This window comes from Urocampus carinirostris, chromosome 12, assembly GCF_059441175.1.
Source record: "Urocampus carinirostris isolate Australia breed hairy pipefish chromosome 12, RoL_Ucar_1.0, whole genome shotgun sequence".
Taxonomy (NCBI): domain Eukaryota; kingdom Metazoa; phylum Chordata; class Actinopteri; order Syngnathiformes; family Syngnathidae; genus Urocampus; species Urocampus carinirostris.
Genome location: NC_142360.1, coordinates 14,249,300 through 14,268,362, shown reverse-complemented (window position 1 = coordinate 14,268,362; position 19,063 = coordinate 14,249,300). Strand labels below are relative to the sequence as shown.

Genomic DNA, 19,063 nt, shown 5'->3' with positions numbered 1-19,063 from the left:
TTACGACCCGTTGTTGAACCCGACCACGTCTGCTCTCCCATCCTGGCTTACGACCCGTTTCTAACCCTGACCACGTTTTTGCTCTCCTGTCCCGGCTATCAACCTGTTTTTCCGTCTTCCGATGACCAGACTCAAGAGTCTTCAGCTGGTACAAAATGCTGCAGCGAGGCTTTTAACAAGGACAAAAAAGTCCGATCACATTACCCCAATTTTGGCTAACCTGCATTGGCTCCCTGTTAGCCTAAGATGCGATTTTAAGGTTCTCCTATTACTATACAAAATCATACATGGACTTTCCCCCTCATATCTTTCAGATCTGATTCCCCCCTATGTCCCGGCCCTTCGGTCTCCTGGTGATCCCAAGAGCCAAGAAGTGTTCCGCTGGTTCGAGAGCGTTCTCCATCCGGGCACCGGTGTTGTGAAATGCTCTTCCCCCTGAGATCCGATCTGCAACTTCAGTGGAAATGTTTAAATCTAAGCTAAAAACTCACTTCTACTCTATAGCATACGAATAACCAAAACTTCTTATATGTAATAACTTGTGAAGCCCTTAGAGACTATTTGTGATTAAGGACTATACAAATAAAAAATGACTTGACTTGACTTGACTTCCGTCCCTGACTCCGCCATCGCCCAATACGGAAGATCCAAATCTGTATTTGGATCACAACCCTGTTGCAAAAGTAACTTGCTTCCCGCGTCCAGCGAGCATCGAATGGCGGGCGCTGCACTTCCTCTTTCTTTCAATAAAACTGTGAAAAAACGTTACGCGATTGGGTCTACCCTGTGTGTTGGTCCTGACACTTATTACAAATTGCTGACTGTTGTAATTGCCATGCAATTGTCAATGTTTTCCTCTAATTTTGATCAGTCTGTTTTCTGAAAAAAAAAAAAAAACAAATAAAAAAAAAAAAAATCAGTGAAATGCCTCTTTAAAAAAAAGGAATGTAGTACCATGATATAGATATGATAACATGTAATTTAACAGTTGAAAAGTGAATATGGTACTATATCAAAAGTATTCTTTTTTTCATTACTCATTCTCTAGTTTTAACCCGTGTAGGTATTATGTGTTGTATTTATGCGTTCATTTATACAACATATATTTGTAGGTACTTAATTGTCAATACATTTTTTTCTATATATGGAAGGATCAGTCCTCCATGCACCTATTCTCTAAAACAAAACGGAGCAGTCGCCCAACGCAACAAAGAAGGAACAAAAATAATTGAGCAGATAGGTGAAGGTTAATTTAATGAGATAGTGACAATTTGACAAATGAACTGCAGCGGCAAAATGTGATCTTGCTTCGTGTTGAATCTTCTGGCAATTCATCAACTGTCTTTTTTTGCATTCTCGTGTGAGAACTCGAGTATTACCCAAGACAGCCTTGCATTTCTCAGGTGTGTCCAAGAAGTATGGATCCAGCCCAAAGAGCGCCTCACTTATGTTAACTAGAAAAAAGGTCACGCAATTGACTGACGATTACGACATATTGGAAAGCTATTTTGGAGGTGACTTTACTTCTGAGCGTCCTTTTCTGAGCAAGTGGAAACAAACTGAGCCCTTCCCTAGAATGGGGGCCCGACTAATAAATTATTGGCATAAAAACTGTGTGTGATCACAGGTGTCAAACAGGCGGCCCGCGGGCCAGATCAGATGCCTAACCCTAACCCGCTAAGGGATTGAATCCGGCCCGCGAGACAACACTCAAAGAAGCGCAAGAGAAAAATGAGCTGCAGGTTGAAATATGTCAACTTGATGTTGCCAAAGCCAGGTGCCTCGAACAAAGACACTGTGTCTCTCTTTTTCTCTTCCTTTGTTGTTCTTTGTCTCTTTCTCTTGCTGTGTCTTTTTAACTTATTTTGTTTTAACTTCCTTTTTTCCCTTTTCTCTCTTTTCTTTTTCTCTCTTCCTACCCTTTGCGCTTTCTTTTCTCTTTTCTCTCCTTCTGTCTTTCTATTTCTCATTGGATTTCTTTACTCCTCTCCCTTTCTTTTCCCCCTCTCTCACGACATTTTATCTCTTGTTTCTCACGCTCTCTCCCTCTCTCTCTTTTTCTTTCTTTGTCCCGCCCTCTCTCCTTTACCCTCCCTCTTTCTCTTATTTCTTTGTCTCTCTTTTTCTTTTTCTTTAATCTACTAGTCCACCCCCCGACAGAATGTTTGTTCTATCGTGTGGCCCCCGAGTTAAAATGAGTTTGACACCCCTGGCTTAGATCTTTTCGAGGTTCACTATCAATTTACAACCACAAATCAGGCATGTAAGATTTGATTATAAAACAATTAAATGAAATGTTTAAAATTAAATGTTTATTGAAGGTATTGTTGGATACATTAATCAAAACATGACAAAAAGAAAAAACTAATGCTGAGAGTGAGCATGGCCAAATATGGTCACCTTACGCCCCCTCCCCTAAGGAAATTTGACAGATCTATTTCTGCCAACCTTTGCTTAAAAGTTTTCACCGTATTTGCACTAATAAACCGGTCAGGCAAAAAATTCCAAATTTTTGGTATCCTGAAAGAAATAAAGTTTCCATGCAAGTTGCTGGTAGGTCTAGGCACCCGTAACTTATATTTGTGACCACGTAAACCATCAACACGACATAACTCAAAAAATTGATCAAAAGGCACATCGATCATTCCATGTAGTACTTTGAACACAAAAATTAAATCAAATCGAATTCTGCGGAGGTTTTTTTTGCCCTCAATATTCTGTCCTTGAGATTTAATATTTTGTAGTGAACATTCAATGTGCAATTTCTAAGAGCATTCAAATCTAGACAAATGGAAGTTTTTGGATCAGTTTTAAATTTAATCCACTGTATCCTCACCCTTCTGTATCAACCCACTAACTCCACTGTATCAGCTCAAGTTTAAAATTAATATTTGTTTACAATCATGTTTATTTATACTGCTATTTAATCATATGTACATAAATTACACGCTGTTCTAATTATATATTGTTTTGTTATTTCGATACATTTATCTGTGGTACTTGGGTTTTCTGAGGTGGGGGTGGCACATTGAGACTGCCATATTGCGGGGGGTAGAAAACTATGACAATTTCCAAAACCCAAGTCCATCCATCCATCTATCCATCTACCTTGGTCATATCACTCTGTCGGTCACCCCTTTTGAGGGATATGACTAAGGAAAATGGATAGATAGATTGATGGACTTAAGTTTTTGGAAATTATCATAAGTGTCTACCGCCCGCTATATGGCAATCTCAATGTGCACCCCCACCTCAGAAGGGATTGATGCCATACTCTACGGGTCTACCGTATTTTATTTGGCCAGAACAAGTGATTTATTGTTTTGTTTCTTTTTATTCCAAAGATAAAAAATACAATGTGTTGTAATTCATGATTTATTTGGACTAGGGCCTCATGAAATGGCCCAAAAAATTAGATGTTGATTTTATCATTGAAACTTCACAGAAACAATTTTAATCATTTTTATTGAAAACAGTGACCCAATTCACATGCATTTGAATAATAATGATATGGTTAAAAAAAATGAGTTTTAAAACATAGTTAGGCTTTGAATATAAACATAGCTATTCATAGGTTGTGATTATCTTTCTAGCTTGGTTAGCTTGGTGTTTGGTTAGCCCTGAAAGGACCCAACCTTGACCCAGAAAGCTTATGTAATTATAGACCCGTGTCAAACCTACTGTTTCATTCTAAAGTACTTGAAAAAGTTGTAGCACAGCAGCTGAATGATTTTACATCCGAGAACAATCTTTTTGAATCAATGCAATCAGGATTCAGGGCCACTCTATCAACCACTCTACTGAAACAGCCCTGATTAAGGTAACCAATGATCTTCTCCTGGCAATGGACTCCAGTGCTGCATCATTCTTGCTGCTGCTGGACTTTAGTGCTGCCTTTGACACTGGGGACCATAATATCAAGTCAAGTCAAGTCATTTTTATTTGTATAGCCCTTAATCCCAAATAGTCTCAAAGGGCTTCACAAGTTATTACATATAAGAAGTTTACATTATTCTTATGCTATAGAATAGAAGTGAGTTTTATATAATATCTTATTAGAACGGTTGGAAAAGTGGATTGGTCTCTCAGGAACCGTCCTCTTATGGTTCAGATCCTATCTCTCTGATAGGACGCACTATGTTCTATATGGTGAAATGACATCTGAGCCCTTTAGTGTTACCTGTGGTGTTCCGCAGGGTTCAGTACTTGGCCCCCTTCTTGTCAGCATTTACATGCTTCAATTAGGTGATATTATTCGCAAGTATAATATCGGTTTTCATCGCTACACGGATAACATTCAACTATATCTTCCGATGGAGGAATCTACCACTCTAAACCATGGGAATTTGGAGGCCTGCCTCACTGTGATAAAATAATGGATGTCACCCAACCTCTCGCGCCTTAACTCTGATAAGACCGAAATGCTATTTATTGGTCCATCTAAATGCCGTGACTTGTTCTCAAAAGCGGCTCTGAACATTGACAAATGTAATATCACCCAAAGTGACTCAGTCAAAAAATTAGGTGTCATATTTGACCATGATCTGTCCTTTCAAACATACGCTAAGAATATTACAAGAACAGCTTTCTTCCATCTTCGCAACATTGCTAAAATTCGACCTATGATATCTCAGTCAGATGTGGGGATTGTAATTCATATGTTTGTTACCTCTCGTCTCAATTACTGTAATGCACTACTCTCCGGTCTCCCAAAGTCCAAAATCAAGAGCCTTCAGCTGGTACAAAATGCTGCAGCGAGGCTATTAACTAAGGGGCCGGTCACACAGACATTTGCGGCTGAATCACGGCCCAAAATTTCTGCCTGTGAGGCGGACGCTATTGGACGCTTTGAGATCGCCATACAGACGAGATACAGCAGTGCTTAACACGCGGTCGGAAACTCGCGCGCGGGTGGCAGCGCGAAAAAGTTTTGCGCTGCTCAATTCTTCAGAGCGTGGGTACACAGCCTTTCATGAACGTATCGAGGCTGAACCACGGCCAGAAATTTCTGACCGTGAAGCAGACGCTGTTGGGTGCTGTTGGACGTTTTGAGACCGCCATATAGACGAGATACAGCAGTGCTTTACTCGCGGTCGGAAATTCACACGCGGTTGGCCGCGCGAAAAAGTTTTGAGCTGCTCAAAAGTTTGAGCACGTGTTAAACCGCGTGCAGCACACTTGGTCAACACGAGGTAATGACGCGGAAATGAGGCGAAACGACGTGCTCTGGCCGCGGCCAGGGCGTGGTTACACATGGGTAGGAAGGGAAATTTCAGCGGGTAATCGTGGGTGGAGCATGGTAATAGCATGTTCTGCGCCTGTATCGCGGTGTTATTACGTGAAATTAGCGTGTTACGCGTGTGACAGTCAAATGCCTTTCTCCGCGTATATACAGCGCGATTTGCCGAGCACACGTCAGTTGTGCTCGAGACGTCAAGGGGGTGAACATGGATCCCCGTCAGCGTAGTGACCTCGTCTTAATCCATTTTTATTTTTTGACATTTCTTTTCAAGATAATAAAATAAAAATGATGCCATAGCTTGAAATCTTGATCTTCACGGGACTGTGTCTTGAGCGGTTATGATTTCTACAGCCCGGTGTTATCCGAGAAATGCATCCCTGCCGAGATTTGCATCCCCTCGCTACTACAACCACTTTTACCTCGTTTTATCTCACTTTTAGGGAATGTAATGGCGAACATATAACCAAAACCACTTCGTCTTGCATTTGTTGGGAATGTAATACAACTTAAACCATTCCGTCTTTGTTTTTGTTGTGAACGTAATCGAATGGTAAATCCTCCCCCCCTCGCGTGAACGCGCATTCTGCTGCGCTTCCAACAAAAGCGATCGTATTCTATATAAAACGCTTATTAAAACAATAAAGCGAGCTAATTATAACAATTGGGAGATCCTAGTCTATATAACGCGTTTATTTAAACAATAAAGTGCGATCGTATTCTACAAAATGCGTTTGTTAACGCGGATGAAAAAGTCACCAACGTCAATGCAAGCTTCCAACAAAAGCGATCGCAGCAGAATGCGCGTTCACGCGAGGGGGTGGGGGGTGGGGGTGTTGCGTAGGAGTCGGATTTGGGCACAACACCGGCTTGGGAGCTTTTATACCTGTGGTCCACACGAGAACATGACGCAGAAATGACGCGATGAGGAAGCGGAACAGTCGCCGGCGTCTGTTTTGCGGGCATACCACCGATGAACAGCGGGTTGGCAAATTTTGCGCATTTTCCATCGCGGGCAACCACGGGCAAAAAAAAACGCTAAATTTTAGCCGTGATTCAGGCGCAAACGGCTGTGTGACCGGCCCCTAAGACTTGAAAGTTTGATCACATTTCCCCGATTATACCTAACCTGCATTGGCTCCCTGTTAGCTTAAGATGTGATTTTAAGGTTCTGTTGGTAGTATGCAAAATCATGCATGGACTTGCTCCCTCATATCTTTCAGATTTATTTCCCCCCTCTGTTCCAGTGCCGGAGCCTTCGCTCTGAAAATGTCGGTCTACTAGTGATCCCAAGAGCCAAGAAGAGATCCGCAGGTTCGAGAACGTTCTCCATTCTGGCCCCGGTGCTGTGGAATGCTCTTCCCCCTGAGATTCGATCTGCAACCTCAGTGGAACTGTTTACATCTAAGCTTAGAACTCACTTCTATTTTATGAATAACCTATATTTTATGTTGAAAATATCTGTGTATTATTTGCCCTCGTGTAGGTTTTAGATCAGGCGCTGGTGTCATAATTGTCCGTGGTTTGCAACAATCTGTGGTCTGTGCAGCCCTTTGAGATTAAGGGCAGATCTTTGTGATTAAGGGCTATACAAATAAACATGACTTGACTTGACTTGACTTGACAGGCTTGAATGCGTACAATTTATGAATGAGCATCATTGATAATAATCAAGTTGGAATGATTCATATGTGATTTTGAAAATACAGCAGTTATTTCCCAAATGGTCACTTTTTAAATTAAATAATTATTCGAATGTGTTTGTTTTATGTGTTAAGTAAATCATACGGCATATGTTTGTCGGTAGTTGTTTAATTATACATGTATTTCTAGGCTCAGTCTTCCATGGATTGACTGACTTTTTCATTGCCTTTTGACATACAGTACATATAAATGGTCTTGTCCTATTTCATTCCGGGGAAAGACACTTCGATATGACACCTGATATATTTCAAAGTGGTTGAATTTGGTTTGCTCCGATGCACTTGCACATTTTCAATCTGAAAACCAATTTCTTTTGTCACATCCTTAAAAGGTCTTTTCAAGAAAGGGATCCACTCTAAGGAATGCATCTATCTGTATGATACGTTTTTTTTCTTTCACTGAGATCTCTCAATTTGTTCTTGTGCCTTTCCTGCGAAATGTGCTTCAATTTCACCTTTGCATCCTGACAGCAGGACGAGAAGCTCCTTACCTTCTCAACTTGTTTGATTTCAAATCATGCAGAGAGCGCTTAGAAGGATCCGTTCTGCTACAGCGAGGGTCACTGCCCCATGGAAATGATACACTGTACTAGAGAATGATTCTCTTTTGAGTCGTTGGGAAAAGTGATGGAGGTGAATCTGCCGCTCTTGCTTTTTGTGCTACTCGCCTGTCAGTTCCGCCGGATAAACCCCTCTAAGGCATGAAGAAACATTCTTTCTCCCGCGCTTCCTGTCTGTCGCTACAAAAATGAACACGGCGGCCGAGGGGCTGTGTCGACATTTGACGAAAAAGGGCTCATTTGGGTTCTGTGTCAGCAGAGTTGGGAGTTAAGTTTCTCAGTAACGAGTACTGTAACGTGTTATTGATAAAATGTTGTAACTCAATTGTCATTGGACGTGGTGGGTTATTTCCCCTACTCTTAAAAGAGGCACATGTATTACAATGCATTATGTTCATTGACAGTTGCTTCTCTGCTATTTTAATAATACACAACCCTCAGCAAAAAGGCTAAGCACCTCAACACAGTAATGTTGGGAAATGTAATACTACCTACAAAATTCAACTGAATACCGTAATCTCTCGATTATCCCAGTTAATTTGGGATAACCTTTATTTATTTATTCACTTATTTAATTATTACTAAAATGTACAGGCTCAAATATTTGTTTTACAAACAAAAGTACTGTACTTTATAAAGGTTTTTAATTTAAAAAAAAAAAACAACTTCGGTACTTTTTTGTCACACAACTTTATGATTCAAGGACCCGGTTCATTTCACTTAATATGATAACTTTGCCGCCATCATGTGGCATCAAGTTTACCTTCTGGTTCTGTAATGCAGATATCAAGCATTTTTTTAAATGCCCCAGGGAGCCACTAAAGAGGGCAAAGGATCCACATGAGCAGGTTTAGCGAGTTGATAGGTCCACTTTTGCTGGCAATAGAAAGTGTCTTCCTAAGTTTAGCCAATCATAATGCGGAACACAATGCACAATGAATAGCTGCAAAGGAGTAAATCAGCAACAACCAAACCCTGAAGTAGAGAGATGTCTCTCTACACTTATGGTGTCGCCGTATCAAACACAGTCATCACTGATGCTCTGATATTTGTCCATTATATACTTGCATACAAGCCATATTTACCACCCCCCCCCAAAAAAAAAACAAAAAAAAAACAAGGAAGTCAATTTATATGCATTTATTTGATTGTGTGTCACTAGTGGCGAATGGTAGGTAGTGCGTTGGGAGGGCCATGGCTACTGCAGGAACAACAAAAGCAATGGGGCGAACGGCAACACAGACTTTACAGTAAAAGAGTGCAGAATTTTTTTTTTTGTATTAGTAAAATTTTTGGGGGGAATGCACCATGTCTGGAGAAAAAAGTAAAATGTCTTGGACATAACCTGTAAATTAAAAAGGAAATACTGTATTTTAGTGATATGAAGACAACAAAATGGATATGGTTTGTCTCACTGATTGTTTGCAAGCTCTCAAGATTGCACAATGCAGGAAATATGAAAGCTTCATCTCTTCCACATTTGCTGTACATGTTATCTTCTATTTATTTTATCTGAGTAAATACGGCCATTTCTAACTGGATAGAAACTTCCAGGGTTTCAGCAATCTGGGTGTAACAGGATTACTTTTTAAATGAAGTAACCAGTAACTGTGAGTTTTCTTTTTAGTAACCAGTAACCCGCCCAACATTGGGCGTCAGCAGCTGCTCATTATACGTTTGTAGCTACAGTAGTTGCGTTTTGCGGGAAGAAAGGAGGGTTGCCCTCTCCGGTGTCACAGTAATTGTCGCGCGCTACCTGAAGGTGACAAGCAGTGGTAGCAACCTGTCAGTGGCGCACTTTTACGAGATTCATTTATCTCCCCTTCACCATATGCGCTCATCAGCGATTCCTGCTGACTCAATGTGCAGCTGGAGATTAAATCTTATCATGAGCACGCTGATAAAAAGTGTCAGCTCCACGCTGTCTTTCTTTTCACAGCAGCCAACAAATGAATAGTTCGCAGGAAGCGGAAAATCCACACATCCTTAGTTTGTTGCCCGTTGTGCATTACGGTCCGACGATAAAGGACGTGTCAAGTCATTTTAAGGATTTGTTTCAAATTACAAGAATTGTAAATAAATCTGAATTCTTTCACAGTTTGAATGTTTTCAGAATACCCATGATTACCGTTGCTGTATCAATGTGCTGAGAATCTGCAGATAAAGTATGAGGCACGCAATTACAATGCTTCATGGCAGAAGGCGATAGTGAGATCAATATTACTAATTTGATGCAGACCTCAGTCTCACACATAGAATAAGTGTTGTATTAGCAAGGTAACAAGTCAAGTCATCCATTTTTTTTCTTGTTGCATGGACTATTTTTACATAATGAAGAAATGCCTTTCATTTAATGGTTTCATTCGAAAGACGCAGCACATTCAGCACAAAGTCAAGATGGCGGCGCGTTGTGCATACGCTGCGGCTCGGGCTCCAGTTCGTCTTTTGTTTTTCAGTGTCCCCTGATCCCTCTTATTTTCCCTTTGACTCCCTTCGCATTTACAATAATATCCACTACATCCCGAGGGATATACAGATACCACCGGATCTCCCTGGAAGATTTGCCCGCCTGCCGACAATGACAACGACGGAGCAAAGGCTGAGCTAAGCTTGGGCTAAGCTAAGAAGGCGACCACACAGACCAGCGCTCCCAAGCATGTTCAACCAACGCCAGATCCATCGACCACAATGAGTGAATTGAGCTGCGGATCGCCACCAACAACGTCCGGAATTGGAGGATTTTTTTTTGCCATCACGGAGTCTTGGCTTTCCTGACGCCGCATTACATCACCGGCTCGAACGAGACGAAGACTCCGGTAAAAACAGGTGTTGGAGACTACGCGCTACAATGATAGCCGAACCATTGACACACACTGCTCACTCGATATGGAGTTTCTAGCAGTATCGTGCAGACCCTTCTATGTACCGGGAGAGTTAACTGTGGTCTTTGTGTTTGCTGTATACTTTCCACCGCTAACAGTTTCACCGGATGCTAACGTTAGCATAGCACTAAATCTCCTGCCCGCTGCTATCATCAAACAGCAGCTTGCACACCCCAACGGAGCTTTATCGTCAACGGGCGACTTTAATCGGGCATGTTTATGGACTGTACTCCCAAATCCATTCAATTGTGGACTGAGCAATTCGGAAAAACACTGGACTATGTGTAATGTAAGATCAAACATTCGGTTGTATCAGGCAACTCTGTTTGACCCTCAGGCCCCCACCCGTTTTTTCCATCCCTGACACCGCCATCGCTTACTACGGAAGATCCTATTCCGTATTCAGATCACAATCCGAGTATGAGAGCGACTTGCTTCCCGCGTCCAGTGAACACCGGATCGTGGGCGCAACCATTCAGATCCAGATTCAGATTCAGATCTACTTTATTGTCATTCTAGTACACGTGTATACAGAACGAAATGTCGATACATCTGACCCGCACAGTTTCCTCGAATGTACAGATATAAGTAAAAGTTGTATTGTATTATGGCTACGTATAGTATTTTACCATACCATAGTGCCGATAGATTCCTCTGTCTTTCAATAAAACTGGTGGTAAACATTACGCAATCGGGTCCTGATTCCGTTCTGGTCGTGACACTACCTGTGCCTCACCAGAATAAACATGACCGCAATACGGGGAATTCTTTCAGTTTTTTTTTTCTTTTCTTTTTTCTTTAAATCATTTGTTCTAACTTATTAGGATTGTTGTCGTCATTGAGAAATTTGATCAACGTTTGTGTGTTGCGGAAATATTCAACATATGTGTCTAAGTTCTGTTTTAGTTAGAAATATTTTGATAATCATCTTTTCCTGCAACAAATGAAATCACGCTGGCTCCGGTTGAGTAGGGGGAAGCGTGGCGTAGTGCGCTACCTGGAACCAAGTGGAGGAAAAAAACAATTCAGAGATATTTGATATCTATTTAACCCTAAATCCTACTTATCTTTCTTCTTTCTTTCTCCCTTTTCATCTTCTTCACTCACTCTTTTTGTTTGTCACTTCTCTCTCCATTACATTCCTCTTAGTCTTCCTTTATGTCGTTTTACTCTCTCTTCTTTCTACTTGAAATAATAAACCTGGTAATGACATAGGAGGTAGTACAAGAGACATTGTCATTTTAGAAATTCCTAACAAATTGAAAGACCCAAAATACCCTATGACCCTGGGAGAGTCACAGACTGTGTCCAGCTTAAACCATGTATGTTTGCTGTTAGATACGACACCTTGTATTATCTAATAGCAATTATACACGCAACATAGCTATCAGACAAAAATTCTGACTCAAAACTTTATCAAGACATTATCGGTTGAATAAACATTTTGGATATATTGCCCATCCTAACATGACTATTCCTCAATAAAAACTAAATCTGTTCCAATCACTCATCAGTGAAAATTCCAGAACATCTTAAAAATCCAACCAGCTCCTCTCCCTGTCTCAATAAAAATGCTTGTGTGTATTTTGTAAATACACCTGTTGGGACCCTTCACGGTGAGTTAGTTTTCACAAAACAATTAACATTTATCAAATTAAAGGATGTTTTTGATCTCAAAACATCTGGAACTGAAAAGCCTTTTCTCTGAATATTTTTGTGACTTCAGCAAATAATTTTATTGGGGGCCATTCTTAGAAAAGGCGTCATCTCTGAGTTGTTTTTTTCCAGGAAAATAACTTAAAAAACATAAATAAAATAGATCGGCATGTTTTTAAAGTTGAGATATAGTCATTTACTACTTATGTTTTATTGTAGACAGGGCTTATAATCTCAGTACATCCATCCATCCATCCATTATCTGCACCGCTTATAGGATCGCGGGGGTGCTGGATCCCATCCCAGCTATCTTCAGGCAGGGGACAGGGGGCCCCCTTGACTGGTTGCCAGCCAGTTGCAGGGCACACAGGGACAGACAATTTGTTCGCTCATTCACACCTAGGGACAATTTGGGCCAGCCAATCAGCTTAACATGCAAGTTTTTGGAATGTGGGAGGAAACCGGAGAGCCCGGAGGAAACCCACGCAAGCACGGGGAGAACATGCAAACTCCACACAGGAGGTTCGATCTCATGACCTCAGAACTGTGCCGCACACACGCTAACCACCGCGCCGCCTTGCTGCCCATCTCATTACATGTGTCCTTTTAATATCCCAAAGTGTGGTTATCCGGGCGTCCTCTAGGGGTGCAGGAATAAAATGATTGAGTATTATTGCAGTAGCAAATTTGAAGCGCAGCTCTGTCAGTTATGTATTTTCCAAATTTTAAGGAAGCCTTTAAGATACAAATTTGTGCAAAGTTTTTTTGTTGGTTCCCATCTATCTGTCTCTCGAGAGACAGACAGGCACAGACAGACAGGCACCTGTCTATGCATAAACTAACAAAAAAAAAGGATTAAGTTAGAGGAAGTACATGTCTTTTGCATCACACTTTTACCTTGATGGCAGTGGAGGCGATCTGAATGTGATGCAGCTTGCGCAAAGTGCTTTCTCTGTCGATGAAGTAGGAGGCGGCCAGCTGGTGCAGAGCCTCTAGAGTGACGCTTGAAGAGTTACCGGAGTAGTCGCTCGCTTCACCTTTCTTACTTAGCCTTCTCTTGTCCACAAATATTGTCAAGGCTTCTTCTCCTGCGCAAAAAAAAGAAGAATGTTGGAGGCATGGTTGTGGGCCGGCAGGTTACCTTCAAAGCATGAAGGAGCTCCCCTTGAGTGCTCCTCCTTACATGGTTATTCTGTACTAGCCTTTGTTCTTTAGGTCATGTGAGTGCATTCACTTGAGTATGTTTTGGGACATTTTGTACCTCTAGGAGTGTTTTTAAATCCAGATACTTTTTACTTCCACTTAAATAGATTTGTGAATAAGAAAAGATAGTCCTACTCCGCTACTTTAGGCTACATTGAACCTGATACTTTGTTATTTGAATCGCCTCCACATAAGTACACGTCCGTCTGTTTGAGTGCATTCTTGATGTGTCCGGCAGATTTATTTTCTGGGATTCTGTGCTGTTGAATTTATATTTGTTGGGTATAGAAAAGCTCATACATGTTTTGTAATTATTTATTGTAATTCTGTAAATATTTTAGTTTGTCTCCAGTTTTTCCAGGTGTTTTGCATACTACATGTTTTCCTACCTACAAAGTTGTCTTTTATTCTTGTATTACATAGTTTATTTGTTGTTGCCAGGGTTGGGTAGGGTTACTTTAACTGGATTACTTTCAATTACTTTTGGATTACTCCAGTACCAAATATGCTAATAAAAGACAAAATAAACTAAATATGAATAAAAATATGACTGACAACACGTGGTAAGCTTTCTCTCCTGGCTTTGATCTCTTTGATCTCCGGCAAAACTAACATAAAATGCGACAGAAACAAAATTAAAATAAATCCAAACAGCTTGCTAACACCATTTTTGCCGTTCCATGTATTCCGTTACTCCCCAAGGCTGCACACAATTTCATAATTTTAGTCATATTTAGTTTCTTTTGTCTTTTATTAGCATATTTGGTATTGGAGTAATCCAAAAGTAATTGAAAGTAATCCAGTTAAAGTAACCCTACCCAACCCTGGTTGTTGCACTGAATAGTCGATGCTTTTTAATTTACATTATAATTACATCTTGCGTGTTTTCCAGAGATTCTGAGCTGCTTGACGTTTACATTGGTCAGTATAAACAAGTAAACGTTTAAATGAGTTACACAACACAGCAGCATATTGTGGTGGAGTGAAAACATACATGCTGCTATAAATTAGTCAAATAATAGTTTTTTTTCTAGATTATTAATTTATTTTGTGCACAATTTTCGTCATAATTGGTAATATACTGATTAAGCCGAATTCCAAAATAGCTTTATTTTGTTTTCTCTTTTCTCCACAGTTCTTACTTTTTTCACACAGACTGAAATCCACACACAGAGACACACAAATAATATGAGTTAATGTGCTAGCTAGTTTTTTTTCTGCTTGCAAAGCCTCTTAAAAAAAGTCCTCGGGCTATGCATGGACTACTTGTGCTTAATGCATTATTTTATTTACACTATTGTTATTTTGTTGTTTATTAAAAAATGTATTTACTTTTATTATTTAATCTATTTTAATATCAAATGTAATTTATTGTTGTTTGGATAGACTGATAATCTAATGAACTGTTAAATGGCCTATGATTTGATGATAGGATTGAATGGTTGTTTGAAAATAAATTGAGATAAAAGACGTTGCTACAGTTCCTTTGGGTACTTGAGCAGTTTTTTTTTTTTTTACTTTTACTTGAGTGATATTATTCGGAAGTAACAGTACTTTTACTTGAGTTAAATATTTGCCCACTCTACCCTCTCCTGTATGGGTGTAAGGGATCGTACTTCAATATTTGATGTTTCAAGTACATGGTAGCACTTGGCCGTTGCATTATTATGTATGAAAAGTGGTCTATAGCCAAAGTTTGATTTAATTGCATTTTGATGAATGATGTCCTCAATTATTGTTGACTTTTTCATTATATTGAGGGATCAAATGTTCCTATTCACTGATTTCATTGAGCTGCTTTCCATCAGATTACATCATCATGAAGATTAGCAAACCCAATCCAGAAGAAACCAAGCTAGCTTAAACCTTGCCATTACTGACATTGCCTTTCAAAGAACAGCTTGTATGTGAATATTGTTTTGGCAGTTATTTTTAATACAAACTCTTGCATGCATGACCGTGTGGCGAGGAATAATCCTCATCCCTGGAGTCCATAAAACGTCCTCACAGATGTTGCAGTTCAAACAAACTTCAGCCCAAGAATATCATTGTTCTTTCTTAAGCTCAGTTTACACGTATACAACAACGTTGTCTTGAAACATAGTTATTTATGGATTTTCTTGACAGCACTCTTCTGCTTCTGCCACAAACTGTTGCTGTTTTTTTCAAGAGAAGCCTTTTGGAGGTCTGTTGTTTCTGGTTTCTTTTAAATCGATCACTTGTATGCCTTGACTTACAAATACAAACCATAGTAGCAGGTATGTCGTGTTTATCTAATGCTGGCAAAACCTTTCATATGTGCTGGGCAATGTGACTGAAAATATATAAGGTGAAGTATTATAGTGGCGGTATTGATTTTCTTTTTACATGTACCTCTTGGTCTTGACCTCAAATAGATCAACCAAAACATCCTCCAGTGTCTTTTGTGTGCATTGCAATGCAGCCTATCATGTCCTGTTGTTGCGTTCGAGCTCAAGTGTGGCTGTAAATGAAATGGCAAGTATGCATACTTTTGGGGGTCATTGTAATGAGCACTTTTAGTTTGAGATCTTTAGGTAATACACTAATATCACAAAATGCAAAATGAGTGCTCTGATGGCAACCCTGCATTATTATCTAATGCCGAGGGATCGTTTTTGATTTATCTCCTGGCCGCTGAAGGGCACCCTCATAATTTGAGAATCTATTTATTAATGTCATTATCCCGTTTTTCTCTTTCCTTTTTTTGATGTTAATGTGTACAGTATCCTTTTGGAGGCACACAGGCTGAAATCTGGCGAGCTGCCAATGCAAACTCCTTCCTCTCCTTATTCCATAGCGCTAAGTACTGGCTGAAGTCCAGGGAGCTTAGGCGGCTGGTCAAGCCACATCGTGTTTACATCCACTAACAAAACGTAACCATGTTAAAGCTGAGAGTCGCGTCCAGAGTAATTGACAGACGGTCCCTTGTAAATCTACTTAGCAAAATGTGATCCTCTCTCGCATTCCCAATGGGAATTCCCCCCCAATGAAATGGAAATCTTCTCATCTATTTTTTTTTTTCAGACTAGGTAACTTTTTTAAAGCAAGCACTAACGGGAGTGTGATTTTAATCATTGCAAGTGATGATGTAACACAGTCATTGGTCAATTGTACGTCTACCTTCATCGTCACCGTTAGTTTGTTTTCATCACATATTTGAACCAAATATTATTTTTGTCTTGTTGCATGATTATTTAAATGCAGAAGACCGTTTTTCATTTTACCTCCAAGCGTGGCTGACATCAGGAAGTGGGTGCCGTATTTCTTGATCAGGTTGTCGGTAATCATCTGCATGCTGGGCCTTCGGCCAAGGAGTCTAATATTCCTGACAAACTCCGATGTCAAAGGTAGGGGAGATTGTAAGAAATCTCGTTTTTCTGATGCTAAATTGTTCACTTTCCATCTCCCAAACTCCCTACACATTTAAAACAGAGAAAAAAGGAAAACAACATAGTCAAGGTTTTTATTGAGCAGATTTGTTTTAGAAAGTAGCAGCCAGCACTATCCATCTGAGGTATTTGACGAATATGTAAAAGTCTGTGCAGATAGTTTCGAACTAGCTGAATCTGTCTTGAAAATATGAATGAGCCAATAACTCAAAAACAAGTTAGTCACAGAAAAACGTATCAAAGATCATATTTTTCACACATATTGAATAAATGGATTCACATAAAGTGTGACCAAAAAGAAGTTTGGGAAATATAACAGTTATTACGTCTCAGCGCTGACTATAACTACATTTACAAGGAAATTATAAACTGCCAGTAAAGTCCATTAACACTGTATGAAAATGGCAATAGAAAAAGAAGCATCAAATAAGAAGTGTTTTCAATTCTTCATATCATGACTGAAATGTCATGGCCATTATAAAGCTGACATTTTTGTTTATAGCCATGTAATGGCAGATCTTATGTACAAGCTCTTATATGACGAGTAAAAAAAAAGAAATGGTTTCTGCCTGTGGCAACGGAAACAGAATGAAACATTTCCAGAATTAGCAATCACACAAGCTGATTCATTCCACCACATTTTCAGTTTCTTGACCTTTTAAGCAGGGAGTCTCGAATTATTTCCAAAAGCCGCTCAAAAGATTGCATGGGGCTATCATGGTAAATGCATTGCAACATAAGTGCTTCATGTAAACCAACATTGTTTTTTTTTGTCTACTCAAGAATGCATATCAGGAAGAAGACATGTGACTTTTGTCCACTGTTATTTGAAAGCAACGACATGGCCTTTTGAAGTATGCTCAACACATTAAATCCAGAGTAATGAAGCAGCCAGATGTTCCCGTGGATCAAAATGTAAATCCAATTGGTTGGAAACTATTAAACAAAAAGTAAAGTGCAAGAGATGGACATATGTTCAAAATGTGTCAGTAATGTAATTTTGAGGCTCCATTAGGCAATTTCAGCATAGCTCAGGAGATGCATTCAAATCTAATATGAATAAGCAGACAAAGCACATTGACCTTTCTGCTGACCATGTGATAATCAGTCATTTTCTGCATTTACGCACATAGTAAAGTTATTAATCTTAGATATGTTGCTTGCTGTACAATTCAAAATGACCCCCTTCAAAGGGGACACTGTGTCTCTTGAGCCGCCTGCTGCAGAATGAAAGCTCGATTCAAAGCACGTCCTATGCATCAAGGAGGGGATGAGGGAACGAGCAGGACAGAGTAAGGGGGCAGAAAAAGGGTTTTGGAAAGAGAATTTGTAAATCCTCAAATCCCCCTGATGGTGTTTTTTCCCAACTTATCATGGAATGTGATAAGCAAGCAGCCTTATCCTGCCTAAAGTGCATATAGCGTAAATAGTTTGTTCTGCAGGTAGGACCTGGAATATTACAAAAGGTTTTGCAACAATTATGCAACTTGTGAGGAAAAGAGGTTTGGAGGTTAAATGAATGGAGAAGATGGATGGAAGGAAAAAAAATGTTTTTTTTAATATATGAATGAATGAATTATTGAACAAATGAATGGATTATTTTTCAAAACACTTGAAGTGTTACAGCTGAGTACTTGGTGATGTAGAGTAGACAATAATTTGGAACAATGAGTATAAAAATGTTGATCAATGACTGTAATCAAGGCCTATACATATAAATAAACATGATTGTCCTGTTCGTTGTCAGAAATTCAATGTTTTATAATAGACTTCTTATATAATCAGATTTGATTCTATTAGCATTAATATTCAACAGATGTAAGAACATAAATGTATCAACATTTCTCACACCCTCAATCCTCTTTCATGATATTTTACTATGCATAGATATTATCATAACTGAATATAACTTCTAATTATACAAACAATGCTTACTTTAGCCACATAGCATGAACCAATTTCCGGCAAGCTCTCCTAAAGCGTTTTTTTTCTGTTTCCACTCTTCTCTTCGTGATAGTGGCCAGATAAGATAAGTTGTTTGCTTTTGAATTGGATGCTTTACCTTCACCATAGTTCATAATGAATATGCTCAGAACTGTACTACGTTTTAGCGCAAAGCTATTTTTCTTTAGCTAAAACGCCACTCGCGAAAAACGAATTGGGCGTCTCTCAGCAGGCTATTTAATGCACCAAGACACTTAGAGTTGCTTAAGACCCAAAGGAAATATTCGCGGGAAAGAGACGACTGTGAACATCAATAAAAATATTCATAGACTTGCAGAAGCGGTACCTGAGGAATGGGCTCTAAAACACTCCCTAAAAGTCTCTTCATAGCACCTGCGTACTCCCCCTGGGGTGGAATTAATATACTGATGCTCATTGTAGCCACTAAAAAAAAGATATTATATCA

General features: G+C 39.6%; 1 protein-coding gene across 1 annotated transcript in view; it reads right to left on the bottom strand.

Annotated features, from left to right (window-relative positions):
- The window catches only part of LOC148355028 (BMP/retinoic acid-inducible neural-specific protein 3-like), a 62,944-nt gene that overhangs the window by 15,492 nt on the left and 28,389 nt on the right, over window positions 1–19,063 (bottom strand). The window contains exons 3-4 of the mRNA XM_088350083.1: window positions 16,489–16,679; window positions 12,938–13,128 (exon numbers count right to left, since the gene is read on the bottom strand). Coding sequence (XP_088206209.1) covers window positions 12,938–13,128; window positions 16,489–16,679 — 382 coding nt within the window. The remainder of the gene's footprint in view (window positions 1–12,937; window positions 13,129–16,488; window positions 16,680–19,063) is intronic.